The sequence below is a fragment of the Chrysemys picta genome, chromosome 19, assembly GCF_011386835.1.
Source record: "Chrysemys picta bellii isolate R12L10 chromosome 19, ASM1138683v2, whole genome shotgun sequence".
In the NCBI taxonomy this organism is placed as follows: domain Eukaryota; kingdom Metazoa; phylum Chordata; order Testudines; family Emydidae; genus Chrysemys; species Chrysemys picta.
Window position 1 is genome coordinate 10439361 of NC_088809.1, and position 20268 is coordinate 10459628.

At 43.6% G+C, this 20268-nt stretch overlaps 1 protein-coding gene across 7 annotated transcripts in view; it reads left to right on the plus strand.

Moving 5' to 3' along the window:
- Positions 1-20268, plus strand: part of RAP1GAP2 (RAP1 GTPase activating protein 2) — a 301497-nt gene that overhangs the window by 225286 nt on the left and 55943 nt on the right. The window contains exon 1 of one of the 7 annotated variants that reach the window (XM_042857824.2): positions 15307-15475. The exons of the other annotated variants lie outside the window; for them this stretch is intronic. Coding sequence (XP_042713758.1) covers positions 15449-15475 — 27 coding nt within the window. The 5' untranslated portion in view covers positions 15307-15448. Of the gene's footprint in view, positions 1-15306; positions 15476-20268 lie in introns of those variants that run through there. 7 annotated transcript variants of the gene reach the window in all.

A 20268-nucleotide genomic window follows, 5' to 3' on the forward strand; every position in this document is an offset into this window, starting at 1 on the left:
CTGCAATAGCCTTAGGTTTGGACTTCAACGGTTCTTTAAACTTACGTACTAAGTTTCTGTTAGTTACCATTAAAAACCAGTGCGGAAAAAAATATAGACATTGCCCCATATGTTTGAAATAATGTGAACTGCCCTAAAACAAATATGAAAGTCTCCAGCCAGGAGCACCGCCAGCTTTTTTGCCGCCCTAGGCAGCGGAAGGTCCCGCCCCTGAAATGCCGCCCCCGACCGGCGCAGCCGAAGATCCGGCCGCCGCGGTCACCGCCCCCCAAATGTTAGTGCCCTAGGCAACCGCCTAGGTCGCCTAATGGGTTGCGCTGGCCCTGTCTCCAGCCTTTCTCATGAATTTAAATTCTGATCTGCTCTTGTCACAAACCATGGGCCCCAATCTTACTGTTGTGATTTAGGCAAAATTCCCCTAGAAATCACCAAGCAATTTTGTTTAAGGAAGTACTGGAGGGTCAGACCTACTGGCAAGACTGGAGCATTCCTATTTCATTGCTGATTATTCATTTTTATCTATGTGTAATTAACGCAATTAAAAGGCGATTAGCGACTTACTCTGCTTTGCAATGAGATTAAAGGATTCCACAATCTTTTATGTAATGTGTGGCTGTCCTTTAAGAAAGGTGAGTCAGAATGTGGTGAAAATCTCAAACTCGTCTACTCCTAAGTGAAAGTGACGATTCCAGAGTCTGGTCTAAATTATGCATTGTAATCAAGGTCACTGGATCTTGGAAGCAACATACCATATGAGTGCATTCAATTTGTTAGCAAGCTGCAGGTGGTGGTCTGATTTGATTTTTTGCTGGCATGACAGGAAGCTTCAGAAATGCCAAATGTTCATAAAAACAAAAGGCATGTTGTCTTCAAATCTAAATTGAAAGAGCATTTTATGGACTTCTTTAGATGTGTTTATTATGACCTGCTTCATGGAGAAGGCTTGCTGCTTTGTTCTCATCACACATTTTCCTCCTTGGGTTTATAAGCTTTTCTTTTTGTTTTGTTTTTACTCAAGTTTGGAGAGAGCCCATAATGCCCTAGAGCAGGGATCGGCAACCTTTGGCACGCATTTCATCCGGGTAAGCACCCTAGTGGGCCGGGCTGGTTTGTTTACCTGCCGCGTCCACAGGTTCGGCCGATCGCGGCTCCCACTGGCCGCGGTTCGCTGCTCCAGGCCAATGGGGCCGGCGGGAAGCGGCAGCCAGCACATCCCTCGGACTGCGCTGCTTCCCGCAGCCCCCATTGGCCTGGAGCAGCGAATCGTGCCCAGTGGGAGCCGCGATCGGCCAGACCTGCGGATGCGGCAAGTAAACAAACCAGCCAAGCCCGCTAGGGTTCTTACCCTGACGTAACGCATGCCAAAGGTTGCCGATGCCTGCCCTAGAGGAAGGTTTTAGGAATTTTAAATTCCATCACTCAAATGAAGGGCAAGGAAGGATAGTCTTTGTAAAATACTGGACTGAGAAAGAGGATATCTGAGTTCAGTCCCTACCTCTGCCTTAGAAGATGTGAGTTCAAGCCTTGGCTCTGCCGTGGACTTTATGCATTACATGGGGTAAATCACTTAGCACCTGATTCTGCCGCACTTACATTGAAGGTGATGGAACTACACACAGAATGAGGTACTACTCAGCACAAGAGATCACCTAAGACAAAGGTTAAGTCGATATTTTTGAATCTCTAAAAAAGTTTTAATAGTACCCACCTCTTACAGTTGCTATTCATCAATGGATTGTAAAGTGCTTTACAAAGTAGTAAGCATCATTATCCCCATTTTACAGATGGGAAAACTAAGGCACAAAGTGGTGAAGGGACGTGCCCAAAGTCACCCAGCAGGCCAGTGGCAGAGTTGGGAATAGAATCAGCTCTCCTGAGTCGCACTCCTGGGCTCTATCCACTAGGCCACACCACCTCCCTTTTTCATGGGGTGGTTTGAGATGAAGGTTCACACTGGCCTTTGCTTATAGATACAGTGGTTTCCCATCCCTAATGTCTCCATTTATATATCTATGAAGTAAGGACAAGGATATTCATCTACATCACAGGGAGCTTGTGAGGCTTAATTAATGTATGTAAAGTGTTCTGAAATCCTGTGGTTAAAGCAGCGTTATGGCCCTCTTTAATAGTTAGATTTTATGAAAAAATAAAGACAGATCCCATGAGAAGTACAGCCAGGTCCTCAGTGAGTGTAAAACATCAAAGCTTCCCTGGTGTCAGTGGACCTGCCTTGGTTTACAGCCACTTGAAGATCTGTCCCGTAATACCTTACATTTACACAGCACCTTTCTTTTCAAGAATCCCACATTGCTGCACAGCCTGGAACTCTGCTCCTGGAGTCACTCTTTGGGAACGCACATCTCTCACAGCAGTGTCAAACTGTTTCATTATGACACAAACAGGAGACACTTTGATCTAGAAAAGAAGATAGTGCAGATAGAAGCATCCTAAGTAGCAGTTGCCCATAATGATTTTAAAAATCAAATAAAACATGTCAGCTATGTCAGATTATTAGGAAATAATGTAAAAATAATAAAAATAAAACAAGGAAAATGTAAATATAAATAAATGTAAAAATAATAAAAATGAGAACATCCACAAAATAAAATTCCAAAGGTTCGAAAGAAGTTTTGAAAGAAAATTGCAGTATTTTCTGAAATAATGACAAAAGTTTTGATTTTTTTTTTTTTTTTTTTTTTTTGAGAACGAGGCATGGTCAAAATTGACCCGGTCTTCAGAATCTTCTGATTTTGACAAAAAAATTGTATTTTCTGTTTTTAAAAAAAAGTTTTGACATAGGTTTTCTGGCCAGTTCTGCTGTTGACTTCAGTTTGGGGTGGTGGGTGTGCTGAATCTCTGAAAGTTAAACCCTGGGAACTGAATTCAGCAATGCTCTTTGTACCTTGTGTGTAATCATTTTTACAATGCAATATGGATGCAAAATGCTCCTATTCTGAATCAGTAGCTTTTGGCATCCATTTTGCACGGGTGTAAATGATTGCACAGAGGTGCAGGGCAAAGGTGAAATGGGCCTGAGGAGTTCTGTGGCCTTAAGACTGCCAGGTGAGACCCAGGCCTTGTCTACACTACAGGGGAAATTCGATCTAAGCTACGCAGTTTGAGTTATGTGAATAGCGTAAATCAAATCGACGTAGCTTAGACCTACTTACCAAGGGGTCCACACTACGCGATGTCGACGGGAGCGCGATCTGTGGTCAATTTAGCGGGTCTTCACTAGACCCGCTAAATTGACCACCGATGCATCGATCGCTGCTCATCGATCCCCTGGTAAGTGTAGACAAGCCCTTAGTAAGATCGGGGTCATTTTACTTGCTGTTAAAATTGTACCTGTTCTAGCACCAACATACAACAGTGACATCAATAGTATTTAACCGGCTTTCGTTGCCACACATGAACTAAGGACCTGTCCCCGTCCCCTGGGGGCTGTTTGAACCACATCTGCCTCCTGTGGGGTTTCTTGCATCTTTCTCTAAAACATCTAGTGCTGGCCACTGTTGGAGATGAGATACTGCATTATACAGAGCAGAGCACAGGTTTGATCCTATCTGGCAACTCCTATGTTTATACAACAACACTGGACAGAGAGCCGTGGGCATTTGCGAACTCCTCTGCAAAACCTGTTTGCTTCTCAGTAGCAGAGGAGTGTCTGGAAGCAGCAAAACCACTTGGCAGACACCGTTTCCCCTGCTCTCCCAGTCTCTCACTTTCTCTGACTCACTGCTTCCCTGCCTGCCCTTTCACTGAGCGGAGTTTATAGCCTCACTGTCACTGGTGTTCTTTTGTGAGGGGGTGGTGGTGGTAGTGTGTGTGTGTGAGAACTGTAATTTCTAGCTGCAGGATGTAGGTCATTCGCCTTCCAGAGCCGGCATCTGAGGCAAAAAATAACCATTTGTCCTCTTGGAGCCCAGTGCTTGCTCCCTCTACAACCTGCTGAGCCCCCTGGACTCCTAGGGAGGAAGAACTACAGATCTAAGAGACAAGGGTGCATTGAAGACTGGAAATGCGATGTATATCTCCATCACTGACAATTTTTCAGTCAAGGTGGGATGTTTTCCTAAAGGATCTGCTCTAGGAATTGTTTTGGGGAAGTTCTCTGGCCTGTATTATACAGCAGGTCAGACTAGATGATCCCAACGGTGCCTTCTGGCCTTGGAATCTCTGACTTCTCAAGCCCTTGGGTATCAAATTCTTCCAGCACATGTGGTTGACGAAGCTGTTTTTTGAAAGCCAAGCCCCTGCTTTGTCTAAGCACCTGTAAAAATATTGACTGGCTTTCTCAAGTGCTTGGGCTGGCATGGTATTCCTGTCACCCCCCCCACACACACACACTTCATGTGAAAAGATTTGTGTATTTTCATGTCCTCCACCTTGAGGTAAAGAGAGCTGGTTAGCCTGAAAGCTTGTAATGTCACTCTGGGGCTGCATCAGGGCAATTAGCCGTGCGCGCCCCATTTACTGCCAGGATTTCTGTGCTCCTGAAGTATTTATTTAGGTAATAATTAAAAGGAGGGGGGTGCAAGTTGTTGTTGCCAGTAACTGGATCCCTAGAGGATTGCTTGAAATGGAAGCACCAAGCAATGAGGTGAATAACAGATTGCTTCTCTGCAGTTAACAGAGTCAGCCGGGGTGGTTGGCTACCGGGTTCACCCAGCCCAAGTATGAGCAGCCCCACTGCAAAGCCATATTTGATTTCCTGTTTCCTCACTGGTCCTGGGCTCCCCTGTATGTGTCTCTCTGAATTCTGGGGCCTGAGTTAAATCTCGAGTGAAGACATACCTTCAGAAACTCCTCAGGGCCAGGAATGTTTTGCTTAATGGTAATGTGCCATGCATTCGCAAAGCATCCTAGAAAGAATTAATAATCATCACACCATGTTCATGTTCTTTTCTGCTAACTTGCTGAAGCGATATCCCTAACAAAAATCTCTCTCCAGACAGAATGCTATGGAACATTTGTCTTCAGAGATCACACTCCACTGTCTGCATTATTGGTGGTACACATTCCCCATGAGTGTGAATTACCTAAAAAGTGAAGGAGGAGAGAGATCAGAAATTGATTAGTAGCTGATTATTGCTATCATTGAAGGTTGGTATGGTAATGGGAAGAGTGACTATAGGATCCTGATTAATGAAGGACTAATTTTTTGTGCACTGGAACAGACAGCAGGGTGAAGTTGTTTCAGGGTTTAAAGCCTTTTGTGTTTAAAGGTCATGCTGTGTGTGAAATGAAATCAGGGCGAGATAGACATAAACACTATAGTATAGCATAATGACTAGGGCCCACCGTTGGTAGGATGGGATCAGACTCTCAGCTTTCATTTAAAAATAAATAGGATTCCTAGCCCTCATGGACTCAAAAGCTTGAAAACGTGGCCCCACTGTAACTGATACCTGAGTCTGCAGACAGCCTGAAACAATAGCTCCAAGAGGTGTGAACTACCCCATTCATCTTAACTGAAACCTGCTACCAACCTCAGGCACAGGAATGGGACTATAGTGTGGGGTTGCGGCTACTTAATTCAGCCCTGATTATGATTCTTTGAGGTATATGGAAACCAATGCCTTAGTATGGTTATTTTGTGTCATAGGCAGTATTATGTATCATGCATGTTATAGACTCATGTTTCATTACAATTTGTTCATATTGCTAGTCTTTCAATAATGAGCGACTGTAGTTTGTGTTTAATAGAGCTAATAGAAAAATAGAATTTCCTTGCCACAGGAAATGTCTATATTTCAACATTTGTTTTCATCCCAAATTGGGTCAAAATGTCATAATGTTGAAACTTTTCACAGGATGAAATGTTTAGAAAAACTTCAATTTGGAAAATGTCAGAATGTTTTTATTGATGTTTTCAACTGACTGATGTTGAAACTGATGTTTTTGACTTAAAATTAAAAGTTTTGTTGTTTGATTTTTCAGACAGAAAATTCAGCTGAAATTGATCTTTTCTTGTGGAAAATTTTGATTTAGGCAAAACCCCATTTTCTGAGTGGAAAAGGTTTTGTTAGAAATTTTTCAACCAGCCTTTGTGATTAATAATAAAGTGTGACTGGCATATTATTGTACCTTTTAAGCTGGTTTTGTTTTTACAAAAAGAAGAACAGGAGTACTTGTGGCACCTTAGAGACTAACAAATTTATTAGAGCATAAGCTTTCGTGGACTACAGCCCACTTCTTCGGATGCATATAGAATGGAACATATATTGAGGAGATATATATACAACTCCCACCTGTTCATGCTCTCTGTATGTGTGTTAGTCTCTCAGATGCCACAAGTACTCCTGTTCTTCTTTTTGCGGATACAGACTAACACGGCTGCTACTCTGAAACCTTTGTTTTTACAGGTATTGTACTTAGGCAATCCACACCATTGTCTGGCAGCATTAGTCTCTGTAATTCAGATATACATTATACAATAAGGCCTAAAATAGTCTGTCCCATAATAGTCATAATCATTACAAACAAGAATGATAATTCTGAAGCAAGTTGGAGGATGCATCCATCAAATTCAGTTACACCATAATGGAATCTAATGACAGGATAACAATCATTAGCAAGTAGGATTTGGGTTCATTTGCACACTGAAAAGACATTGTGGCTACTAACGTGGTTATATTTATTTATTTATTCAAACTTTTTTTTCCCCTTCCCCCACTTGCTTTGATTTAAGTGACGGACACTAATTTAAGAACTGACGTTGTGCATCCTAAAAAATGCTTCCTAAAAAAAATGTGTGGTTATGAAAGATGATGGGTGGATTGCACTGGAAACTGATGTCATCTGTTCATTCACAGAAAAGAGGCCTTGATTCAGCAAAACAGTAAGCACATGCTTAAGTAATATGCTGAATAAGGATAGACTTTAATACATGTTTAAATTTAGGCATGTGGTTAAGCCTCTTGCTGAATTCGGGCCATATACTGTATGGTTAGCAGCAGTAGAAACTTTTCTCATGGCACCCAAGCTAATGTGAATCAACCGAGAGCTGGAGGGAACTCCCTAATTGTGAACTTACTTCAGTCTCTGTGGTTACATGTTCAAACGTAATGTGGATATATACTAAATTCCATATACATTATGGGGGAGAAGGGCGTCTTTCCTAGGAGATCTTAAAAATCGATGCTCTGTCTGCTGGAATACATTCTAGGAGTCTGTGTAGTCCAAAAACCTGTCTCCAACTGCATCGGAGGAGGAAACTCCTCAGTAAGTGGTTATGGGAGAGAAAGAGAAAGTTACTGACTGATGCATGCCCTGAAGTGTGAGGATTTATATTTCTTCCAAAGCTTTATTTTTTAACATTTCCTATTAAAACTCTGGATACATTAGTTATATACACCTCTACCCCGATATAACGCGACCCGATATAACACGAATTTGGATATAACGCAGTAAAGCAGCGCTCCGGGGGGGGCGGGGCTGCGCGCTCCGGTGGATCAAAGCAAGTTCAATATAACACTGTTTCACCTATAACGCGGTAAGATTTTTTTGGCTCCCGAGGACAGCGTTATATCGGGGTAGAGGTGTGTGTGTGTGTGTGTGTGTGTGTGTGTGTGTGTGTGTATATATATATATATATATATATATATATATATATATATATTTATTTCCAATCCTCCCTTTTAATCACTGAGGTACTTTTTTTTTTTTTTTTTTTTTTTTTGGTAAGGGCAGGGGGTTGTGCCTTCATGGCATTGGTCAAAATTTCTCAGTTTGTTTGTTGTCTGCCTGGGTGAGGCATTCCACCCCAGAGATGGCTGAATTTCAGCAATGGGTGAAGTGGTTCCTGTATATTTTGGTTCTGACACTTTGAGATGAAAGGTGCTATATAAACGTAAGAAACTGAAGTCTTCATTATATCATCATTGTGCAGAATTTGTTTCTGATCTTCCACTGTTCTATGTTGTTGTTAATTCTTATGATTATTATTATTACTTCTAGTATAAATTATAATTATCTTCCTCACTACCAAATGGAGAATACAAACACGTTTAACAATGGTCCTTGTCAAATTACATGTTATGGGTATTTGTTTATCAATCTGCTACATCCAGGGCATGATTCATGCAGACTAGAATTACACTTACATTGAGTGTTATGCATTCTTGACTGCCAGCTAGTGCAGACTGGATTGATTTAATTTGATGCTGACTAGAAAGAGTGGGGAAATTATGAGCTTTTGCCATTAATACTGTCGGAACTATCTGAAGCTGGAAATGCTGGATTGTGAGTATAATTGGACTTTTACAATTGAGGCAACTTGAAGAAAGAAAACAAAGAAGGAAAAGACCTTTACTTAGTAAGTTTCTATAATATTCTTGTTGTTATGGAGGGTGGATTCTTTGTATTTTAATGAGCTACTTTCCTAACAACCCAGTTCCTCTGTCTGTCTGTCCCTGCAGCAGAGTGACTAGCCTGCATTTGGGACATCAAGCCTGTTCTCATGGAAACGACTGGGAAAGGAAAAATTTGGTATTGGAGGCAGCTGTTTCTCAGACAAAATTCCCACTGAGGTCAATGCAGCTGCTGTTGGAGTTACTCCAGGCTTATGCGATGTAAGAAAGAGGAGAGTCAGGCCCCATGTGCCTTCTTCTGAGAGGAGGTCGGAGTTCCCGCACAAACAGCAACTTCAATCAAAATACTGATAAGAAACCATGAGAAAATTCTCTGGATTCCCATTTGGATATGGAGCTAGTTTCCCCCAGACCATATGGGGGTGTGTGGGGATTTCACTTTGATGGAGGGAAAGAGGCATTACCATTACATGCCGCTCCTTGGATTTTCAATAGGGAGAGGAGCTTTAAATCGTAGTCAAGACTTCATAGGACTGATGCCGGGGGTGCAGAGGCCATGTGCTGAATTATATTTTCTTTGTCTGTCCTAGTTATACCCAATATGCCTAGACAAAGCGATCCACTTTGGGGGCTGCACTGGGCCCCCCTTGTCGATGGGAGGTTATAGCTTCTTTAGGTGGCCCCAACCTTCCCCGTGGACTTTGTGATGTGGAGGACAAGACCTGGCTCATGTTCTTTGGTTAACCTTCCAGAGATCCAAAGGTTTTCTTCAGAGTGCACCTTTGGGATCTGCCCAGCTGTTCTACTGTAGGTGAAGCTGTGGTTTATTACAAAGCTGGCTACGTTTTGTGAGGCGGGAGTGTCAGAAATGTTTTAATTTAAAAGAAGTGTAAAAATTCAAAAGGCAAAGTTGGCATTAATAGGTCATGCAACTTGCCAGGGTGTTAAGTCCCCCACTGTATGCTGTTACCTCAGAGAAGCTGCATGGTCTAGTGGTTAGGATGCTGGACTGGGGTTCAGAAAGCCCAAGTTCTATTCCCACCTCTGCTATGTGACCCTGATAGTTTCCTTTTCATTCTCTTACTCTGTTAAGATTGCAAACTCTTCTGGGAAGGGACTGTCTCTTACTGTATGTTTGTAAATTGTCTCGCACAATGGGGCCCCACTCTTGGTTTGGAGTTTGTCATGATACAGCCCCATCACATGGTAGCTACTACTGTTATATCTTTCAGGAGACATTTTTCATCAAAAGGAAGCCATGGTCTGTAGACAAGAACAATTTATTGTAGATTATATTTCTTTACGGCCCAATCCAACCCCTGTTATGTCAAATAAAAGATTCTCATTGATTTCAATAGAAGTTGGTTCAAATCTTTAAAGCGTATGAACTTTCCATACAATTAGCCTGTTCTGGTGACTCGTGAATTTAGTAAACAAGCAGAGTCCAGATTTAATGCAGGTTGGCCACTAGATATGGCATAACTCCTGTTGATTTAAGTGGGGGCAAAGAAATATGTTGTGGACTCTTGCACTGCTGATCTGAACATATTGAATACATAAACCAGAACACATGGGATGTGGAAATTGCTTTCCAGAACACCAGGTGGAACAACATGACACTGCTGCATCAGAAGCTACCACTCCTCAGTGAGTAATTATTAATTGCTAGCATATGCAGTCATTTCTGAATCACTCTTTAAAGACTCTATGATCTAGCTGCATATTCATGACATTAATTGGTCCCAATCTAATCTAAATTCCCACCGACCATTGTTATAACTGATTATGCAACCATAATTGGCTGGCTTTGTAGGAAGTACCTCTGTTTTGAGGAAGTCCAAAGGCAACTGGCCAGCTGGCTGGCGAAGATATTGGTTCCTGTTGATGGTACCCAAAGGGACCGTCAGAGCTATTAGTTCCTGAATCCATCTCATGTAATTGTAGTTTTCATTCAGATTCAGCAGTATCTTTTTAGCAGTACACTACAACCTTGTTAATATGCACTATTTATGTATTTATTTAAAATAATAGATACCTATCCAAGGCTCTAGGCATCCTAACACCATTAATTATCCAATAAATACAATTCAACTAAATCTCATCAGCATTACAATCATCAGTTCCACAGGAACTCAGCCGGCCAGCCACCTCCTCCCTTCATCATGCCCTGAGCCTTTCCAAAACACAGGTGTCTTTGCACTATACCCAGAAAGTCACCACATTCGAGCTATTTTGGGCCAAGGATGGGAGCAAGTCCCAGAGTCTTGGAGGCCTCACAAAGAAGGCCCTGCCAGTTGGCCCCCCACCCCCGCCCTTTTATAATGAAGGGTGTCCAGCTTGGGTGCACACACTGACTGCAGCTACGGGGGTGTCATTTCTAAAGCGCACGAACGTGTTGCACATTAATAGGTCCGTGTAGACCCTACCGATGCGCACTAAAGGTTCCCTAGATGTAGTACTGTTTGAAAGTGTACTATATGTATATAGAAAAAGAGAGCCCCCCAAACCTCTGATTTTTTGACATCTCCCTAGAATGCAAAAATTGCCAAACCCATGAAATCATTAAACTCCGAAAACCAGAAATCGTAATTGTACGTCATAACCAAAACCTTACACGCCGCTTGGAGACCGTTGGGCAGCCAATGCCATATCCCAGAGCACTGGTGGCAAATGCTTCCCGTGAGAAGCTCTGCTCGGTAAGTGAGCCACTATGTTCTGCACCAGCGTCAGACTGTGAATGGGTTTGAGATGTAGCCCTGTGTAGAGCACATTACAATAGTCTAATCTTGAGATGGATAACAGTGGCAAACTCCACATCCGAAAGGCGAGGTTGTAATCTCCTAGCCAGATGCAGATGGTAAAAAAGCTGACTGGGTCAGCGCTGTAATGTGCTCCTCAAACAGCAGCTGGGGGTCTTAATGCATCCCCGGAATTGTGAAGCTTAGTAACTAATGGCAGCTATCCTCCTGCAATCAAAGGAACTGATGACACTTCCCAATCATGGCAGGATCCACTGTGAATTTTGCCAAATATTAAATGAATAAGCTCAGTAAAAAGAAAAGCCAGGATAATACATGGACAAATGCCCTTTGCTCATTTCCTTTGACAGTTATGCCGTAGCTGGGTATTTATTATTTATGACAGCAGTAATGCCCTGTAGTGCATCTTGTAAAAATAATGAAGTCTTAGTAATTTGGCAACTTACGACTGTCTTTGCTACCAAATCTTTGCTGAGAGGTGGGGAAAGATAGCTACTTTTTTGTGCAGATGGTAAACTGTGTGGGCTAGAGATGACTGGATATGGGGTGGTTAGAATGTATTTTGCGTCAGTAGTTATTCCTAAAATGCTTAGATGCCTAGGTGTGATGCTGGCAGACCAGCCAACCTGTGTATGACCCGTCACAACTTAACTGTAATTAAGACAATCTACTTGTTTGTGAATTTCAAAGAGAGGTACTAGACTAGCAATCATCAACACATTTATTTGTAGTCATAGAAATCAAGGGTAGATGCTATGTGTATTTGTCTGTGTTTACCTATATCTTGTTAGAAGTTTAACAATGTAACCAGATTAGCTTGTAGATGCTAATTCCCTTTCATGTCTTAATTGCCTTAATTATATATGTGACTGTGTCCAGTTAATCTTAAAATCAAAGATGTAAGATACAGCAGAAAACTAATAATATTATCTACGTTGTCTTCAGCATAACTATCTATGTTATAATGGAGAACCGACTAATTGCCTTATGTGAATGAGTGTAATTAGTTTACCTGTGTAGGCATAGGAAATAGAAAATCTGCTTCAGACCAATGGTCCATAGGCGACCTGCATTGCCTGTCCTTCCTCGGGGGAAGGCACCGCTGCAACAGTTTCTGTGAGGAGGCTTGTTCAATTGCCAGACGAGCTATGGAAGAGAAACCTCAGGCCTGATCCTGGCATCTCTAGAGTGCTTAAACTTTGAACAGGGAAAGTGTAAGCTGTAGGATGGAGATCTTCCAAATAACTATTTGGAATAACCTGGAAAATGCATGGAAAGACTCTAACAGATTTTTTACATCCAAGCTGCCTTTGGATTCTGACCTGTTGGGGTGATTCCAGAGAGACTTTTACAAGCCAGCTAAGTTCCCTGTAAACTGTGCAGCCGCACAGCACTCTATTTAGCACTGCGCAGGTGCTCAGGGAACCTGCCCAGGGACGAGCACTCCCCCACTCCCCCGACCCCAAATTGTCATGGCCGGGGCAGCCCCTCGGCTCCAACTATGCTGTGGCCTGGACCTGATGCAGCCGGGGTGCCCCTACTGCAGCCGGGGCAGCATGGCCTGGCCCAGACCTGAACCCCAGCAGCCGGGCCCGGACCTGAACCCAGGCGCCTGGCCCGAACCCAGCCATGGCCATGGTGGTCCGGCCCAAACAACCTGGCCTAGATCCAGCCACAGCGGCCTGGCCCGAACCCAGCTGTGGCCGGGGAGGCCCAGTCCAAACCTGGGTGGCCAGGCCCGGGCCTGTCAGGGGGCGCCCCTCCCTGAACCAAGCCCTGGCCCAGACCTATTGCAGCCGGGCGCCCCTCCCTGAACCCAGCCCCGGCCTGGACCTGCAGTGGCTGGGGGTGAGGTGCCTATCCTGTGGCCCCAGCCCCGGAGCTGCCACGGCGGGGAGAGGCACCTCTCCTTCCCCCCCCCAGCCCAGGTGCTGCTACAGGGAGAGAGAGCCACGTGGAGTCCTCTCTCCCCGCCATAGCCCAGAGCACCCTCCCGCAGCCCAAGCCCCACCCCAGAGCCTGCACCCCCATCTGGAGCCCTCACACCCCTGCACCCCAACTCTCTGCCCCAGCCCTGAGCCCCCTCCCACACTCCGAACCCCTTGGTCCAACCCCCACCACACTCCAACCCAGCCCTCAGTCCAACCCCCACCACATGAATTTTATTCTGTGCACGAAGATGAAGGTGATGCGTCACACATCACCTCCATCTTGGTGCACAGAACAAAACCCATTCCACACATGGGTTGGAAAAATTAGAGGGAACTCTGCAAGCCAGCAGTTCTTTCCATCACTGCTCTGATCCTGAACTATGAACACTGGTGTCAAGTATCAGAGGGGTAGCCGTGTTAGTCTGGATCTGTAAAAAGCAACAGAGAGTCCTGTGGCACCTTTAAGACTAACAGATGTATTGGAGCATAAGCTTTCGTGGGTGAATACCCACTTCATCAGACGCATGAACACTGGACATCACTTGTATGTATATTGATCATGTAACCATTTGTAACGCTCTTCTTTCTTTTTCCTTTTATTATGCAATCTTTAGTTTTTAATTACTACAGGATTGGCATCAGCGTGATTATTGGGTACTATTGAGACTCCTTTGGGACTGGTGAACCTCACCTCTTGAGGAATCAGGTTTTCAGTAACCCTCACTATATTAGGCTTGGCTGTCTAGATGGGAGCCAAGGGTTGGATTGCCTGTTGGGAACTGTTTGGCTTCTGGTTAATCAGCGTAGTATCACAGAAGCTGTTTTGGTATTGGCTTGGTGAATCTAATTATAGAATAAACACCAGTTTGGGGGATTGCCCTATTTCTTGCAGTCTGTCCTGAGTGTGGCATTCCCACTGTGGCCCATTCAGGCACTCGGTCACACCAGGTAATAGGAACACTAAGACAGATGGATGTGGAAGTACCATAGGATTTCCTGAAGATTGTTCGGTGCGGTGCAAACATTCACTTTCCTTCCAGTTGTGAGAAACAGCTGAAGACTCTACAGAGTTTTAAAACTTTTTCTAGCACAATCTGTTTCCCCCCTCATTTGCCATGCAGCATACACAGTGCACTGCCAGCAAAGGAACAGATGTAGTAGTTAACTCATTCAGAGCAATTCTATCTGTCAGATTCTCTCCAGGCCTTCCAGCTTTGATCCCCACCTTCACTTCAGTTTCTTTCCCCAGGAATTACAAGGGTGGACAGTTTGTGTTTGCTCTGTACTAGGGATGATGCTCTTTTCTCCCCAGCTAACTAAACCTTTCCAGCATTGGCACTACTGTCTCAGAGACCAGGCATAGAGACTGTCCTGTGATCCATTGAAATGATGCCCGCGTTCTCCCTCTACAGCACATGAAGTGGTATTTGAAGTCCAAAGTTTAGTGCAGGGAATTTGGGACAAGGGGACCCTGGGCTTCATTCCTGCCTATATCACTTTACTTGCAGTATGAGACTGATGATGATGTCCATCATCACCATGGTTACAGATGAGGAGAAAACTCCATGATGGTCTTTGCTATGCAGATTTAATTTAAATGGGAAGCACTTAAATACTATGGTGATGGGTGTCATGGTGGCCCTTGAGGCAGATAGATAGACTGGCGGAGTTATATTGCTTTGCTGTGCCTTACTTTACCCATCTGTGAAATGTGTCTAACAACATTGCCCTGCTACTCCCAACTAGGAGATGGATAATATGTTCATATGGAAGTTGCTAAGTAATTGAGAACGGTTTTTATTGTTACTGCTGTATGTTAGCTGCCATGCATGAACTCCAGACACACCAAGGCCATATCCTGCTCTCAGTTACACTGATGTAAATGCAGAGTTACCACCATTGAAGTATGCCAGTGAGATCAGAATGTGGCCAACCAGCTCTGCACGCTCCCTGGTTATTCCCCCCCTCCTAGTAATCCTGTGATTTTCCCCTCCCCCGGTCAGTTCCATGTGTGGCTCTACTAAAATGCTACTCCGCTCTTTAAATGTCAAATCTATCTGCAGTTTACAGGTTGCCCTGTAAGTTGGTGTGAGCGTCACATCATAGCAGGACTTTGAATCCATTCCAAGATGTGAGTTTGAGGCAAAGAATTCTTTCTTTTTAAATCCTGTAGCATGCTTCCTGCACAACCTGTTTTGGGCACATTGCCTTCTGAGTTGACCCACCCTTTAACGCATAAAACAACAGTCCGGTCATGTCTCTTGCTTGGAGAAACATTAACAAAGGGAGGGGACGGATTTGAGAGAGTTCTGCATGGATGAACAGGCTGGCATCCAACTTCAGGAGCTCCTTATTTGATCACAATAAGGAAGTTCATCAGCAGCAACAGCTTTCAATGTGAAGAGTTTGCCCTGGCTGTTGCAAGGAGAGGAATGTTGAGAAGATGATGGATTTCTTAAGGAACTTTTTGGTGAGTGTTGCACTGAAAAGGGGGAGATGGGTACTAAGACGGATGCACTGCCTACATGCCCCAGTGCATACCATGTGGGATCATTAGCTGCTGTTTCCCAGCGGGTAGCACCCTTTCTGGATGTCATTTACAAAGAGAGTTTCAAACTGGGCATTTGCTAATTACATTTTTCTTCTTCATTAAATTGTTCAGAATCCATGGTACACGTTGACTAAACCCTTACCTGCGTGTGTAATATGGGAGTTAAATAAATAGTGAGCGGTAGCTGATCTAGCTATAAACAGTCTGCAGATTGTCTAATGCTGAGAGAAGAATAACCATGTTTTCCTAATAAAATGTAAAAATTAACTCTCTGCAATCTTTATCTTTTCTATAGTATTGGAGTTTAGCTTGAACAGTGTTTAACTGGGGGAGAGTTTTGATCTACAAGTGAAAGAGAGCGAGCTATGGACTAAAAGATTTTCATTTTGCATTTATAAACCCATTACTAGTACAAGTTACTAGACCAGTTTGGCTTGTCTGTGCTAATAATGGAGATTAGTTTCCACTGTGGCATTGTGCTTTCAGTAGGTTTTAAGAAGGACATACGGTAGCTTCAGTTTTGGAACATCAGTTGCACAAGAATTGGGGAAGTATAGACTTCCTGTGCTGCTAAAGTTAAAACTACAACGGACAGTGTTACATGCTGATAAGAATCACAAAAGTACATTTGTTTTAACTATAACATCAAAGATGGGAAGATTATATTTGTGCTATAATATGATCAGGCTTAAGGATGCAGAGATATCTAAGAGCTACAGGCATACTGTCCTCTTGAATTTTTTTTAGATAAATTCTTTAAAAAATAATTATACTCTGTGCTAGAGCACCATTTTAAAGAGTGGGCCAGATCTTGCAACATGGCATTGGCTGCTTGGTAGTACACTGCCACTGTATTCTGGCCCTAAACCTGTTCTAACTGGCTCAGGTTGGGTCATGCCACCTCCATTGACACAGAGGTGATGTGGGACCAGACTCTGAAAAAGTACCTACCATAGGAGCCAGATTTTCAGAAGTGCTCAGCACCCAACATTCACCAATTGTGGACGTTGGACTCTTTGATAAGCTGGCTTCTGGGGACTCTTTTGCCACTCTGACAGTGCAGCACTGTAAAAAGAGGCAAGGCTGGGTTTGCCCCGAAGTTGGTCCATTCCTTGGCTGTGCTAATAGCTTCTTGTTATCTTCGCAGCCTGGAGTAAATTAGAGCAACCCCTAGGCTACTATTATAGTGAAAATTGTCCTCTGGCAAATATGTTTTCTCCAAAGGATCATACAAAATTTGTCTGTTTTCTTTTCTTCTCTCTGTTTTTTCTTTTTTAAACAAAACCCCTTTTGTTTTATTATTGGAAATCTGGATATTTACTGCAAAGTCTGCTGAAAAGCTGCCATACGTGCCATTTTCTCCAACATGGTGCTCCCCAGTCTTAGGGGACCTCTTCGAGCCATTAATGAGCAGCGAGCAGAATCATGGCTGTTAATCCCATCTTCCACATTATCCTCCTTTGATCTGTAGTATCTTCTCACTGCCCCTGCCTTCTCTCAGCTCTCTAGCCATTAGCCCACACCTCTTGTAACCGGCCACCTGAGCTCAAGCTGTTTTCTGGCCACTGTCTATTGTGAGCAAACAAAGGAATGAAGAAGACTGTGGGGGAGGAGAGAAGCTGCTTTAGTAACATGCGTCCTCCTCTGCTCGATTCTGGAAAAGCCACATGTTTGTTTAATGGGAGTGTCCCAATATTTTACAAACATGTTTTGGGCAGATGAGTAGCCTGTCTCTATTTTTAGACAAGGGATGGATAGGTCTCTATAGGGAGTGGGGGTGGGTTAGGGGTAACTGAACATTCAATTGAATTACCCTGGGATTGTTTGATCAAAAGATCTGAAATGACAAATGACTTAAAATTCACAAAGTGATGCATTAATCTAGTTTAGCTTGGCTGGCTTGCTGGAATCTTGCCACTAATGTCTCTAATAGTCTATGTCTGTATTCGCCTGTGGGCTGTGGCTAAAGGGGCCTTTATATTTTAGACTTTCGGGGCAAATTTCTCAACCAGTGCTCTTGCAGATCAGACGATTATCCCTGTGTGCAATCATCACCAGCAAAAGTGACATCTGATACGCAAATGGGGAGGCACTTGGAAATGTGAAGGGTGCATTGAGCATGTGGTCCTTGTCCCGTGTGGGGCAAATTCACTCGGGCTGCTTAGGGTATGTCTACACTGCATTGTAAACCATGGACCAGCGCTTGTGGACTCGGTCTTTCCAAGCCCATGCTTGAGTGTTCACACTGCAAAGTAAACCTGGGCTTACAACTGCTGGAGTCGGGTCTCAAAGCCGTGCTAAGGCATCTGTGCTGCACATAGCAGACCTTCTGACTCAAGTCTGTGGTTTGAGCGGCATCCACCCTGCAAAATGACAGGGCTTGGACCATGACAGGTTTCCGAGTAGCAGCCGTGTTAGTCTGTATCCGCAAAAAAGAACAGGAGTACTTGTGGCACCTTAGAGAAGGACACGGGCTCTGACTGACCTTCCCCACCTGAGCAGGGTCCTAGGACCCAGGTCCTGAGCACTTGCTGACCCAAGTCAAACTGATTCGTGTGTGGACGGAGGGGGAGGGGGTTTGGGCTCAAACCTGAGTCAGAGCCCAGGCTTAGTGTGCAGTGCAGACATACCCATAAAGCCAAAGTAACCCCGGGGGGGGAGGTGTGCATATGAAATGCAGAGGTGAGTTTTAGAGGTGAAATCCATCCACCTGGGAGGCTTCCACCAGCCAGCAGGTAGAACTGACTGAAATGGTGGAGTAGCGATCTCAGCTCCTCTCTGTCCCGTTTTCCCAGCATCGTGATGTACCTTTGGAGCCACTAACACTATTCTATGAATGGGGTACTACGTATAATAATATATATTAAAAAGGAGTTTCTTTTAAGTTATAAGATAGTGGGGGGGAAAAAGTGGGTAAAACCAAGAAACTGTTTTGGTTTTGCCCCTTGAGTTTAAAGGTGAACTGAATCACTGTCATTATTTGTGTCTCTGTACTCCAGCAGCACACGCTGTGTGCTAGGCACTTTCCAAACATATACAGACACACTTTCTGCTCAGATCGGAGTGCTGGGGCTGTGTGAGGGGAGGGGGGTTTGCATCTGTTTTTCTCCTGCAACAGCTGGAGTGATTATCTGGTCCATAAAGTCAGACTGAAAAGTGGGTAACTTTAACAAATGGTGACTTCAGTACCTGGGCAGACGGCTATGTGCACACACAGCCCCGATGAAGTAAATGGGCCTCTGGGAAAGCGGAGCAGCTTGCCTGCACACTTTCAATTGTAGGATCAGGGCTGTGAAGCACTTGGTGTTGAGCCCTTTTTGTGAGGGGCCTTGTGGGACTTTTAATCGAAGTCCCTAATTCATTGGTCTCCTTAGATCATTTGCCAAGTAGGCCGTTATCCGTAAAACCATGCCAGCTAAACCACTGCAGGGAGCTGCGTTCACACCAGTCCTTGCATTGCTCAAGGTGTTAGGGTTGTCCTCAGCTGTAGCCAGCGAAATGCAGAATCCTGGACTTGTATCTTGCAAGGTAATGGTTTGTAGGTGTTCTGTTTGAAACTGTCTTCATTTGTAGTTTCTAAGTCTGCATATCAATCTCGGTGATTATTGTGGATCTTAATTGGCTTTGTTTCCTTTTATTTATCGTTGTTTAAAGATTACCTCCTACAAGATAGGGTCTTGTGAGCCCAGTTTGAAAATGTTATGTGCAAATTTCATACACTTTTCTGCCTGATTTCTGAGCACAAATGGCCACTTCGCAAACACCAGTGGGGTGCTGGCATGTTGTCCTTTTCTTCGGCTTATAGTGTGCCAATTCCTGTAAAGTTTCATGTTTTTCTTAAAGCCCCTGTGTGATCATGTGAGAATCTCAGCTCTGTGTTTTTGTTTTTAAGTCAGTTTCTATTTCCCTTGGTTGCGGAGAAACACTTGAAAATGTGAACCCTAAATGCGCACAACCCAGAAGGCAAATAAAAAGAACCCCAAACATTCTTTTTACAATCTCATGATTTTTTTAAGCGAATGTCATGATTTTTGAACACTAGGTTGGCAATACTGGTAGCGTTATAAGAAAAAATAGCTTAAAAGCCATAGTAAAACTGAACATAAATTGGGGCAGGTAACTGAGACAACAAAATTACTTTATAGTTTAGTTGAACAAGGAGGGATTATCATTTGAAATATTATATTGCACAAATGAAAAGCAAACTCTGAGTCATGCTAAAGTGGCTGCTATTCCAGCTGATGGTTATTAACCTTCTAATGGATTGGTCATGTTCACTATATTCACTTTGCCATAAGGGTGGGTAAGTTCTCAACCTGCAGCCTTATTTTGACTCTTGTTCTGGCATTTTCTGTGGGAGCCAAGTACAGTACTTTCAGTGTTTTTATTTGAAGAGTGACTGTAATAGGGTTAAACAAATTGCAGGAGGAAGTTAAAGGGAAGTAGCTTTATCACAATAAACAAGGAAGGACCGAGTAGGCAGGGTGGGGTATATTTGATGCTGTGACATTACACCCCATATTCTTCATAGGGAGATTGTTATGATATGAATATGCCATATCTAAGATGTATTTTATGCAAGATGGATCTTGTGAGATATCATTGGAAAGGTGATGATTTACTGAATATGATTATCCAATTTGTATGCAGGTATCATTTTTGTGTCTAAAGTTAGGAATATGGACTATGTATCAATTACAAAAGTGTTTGCA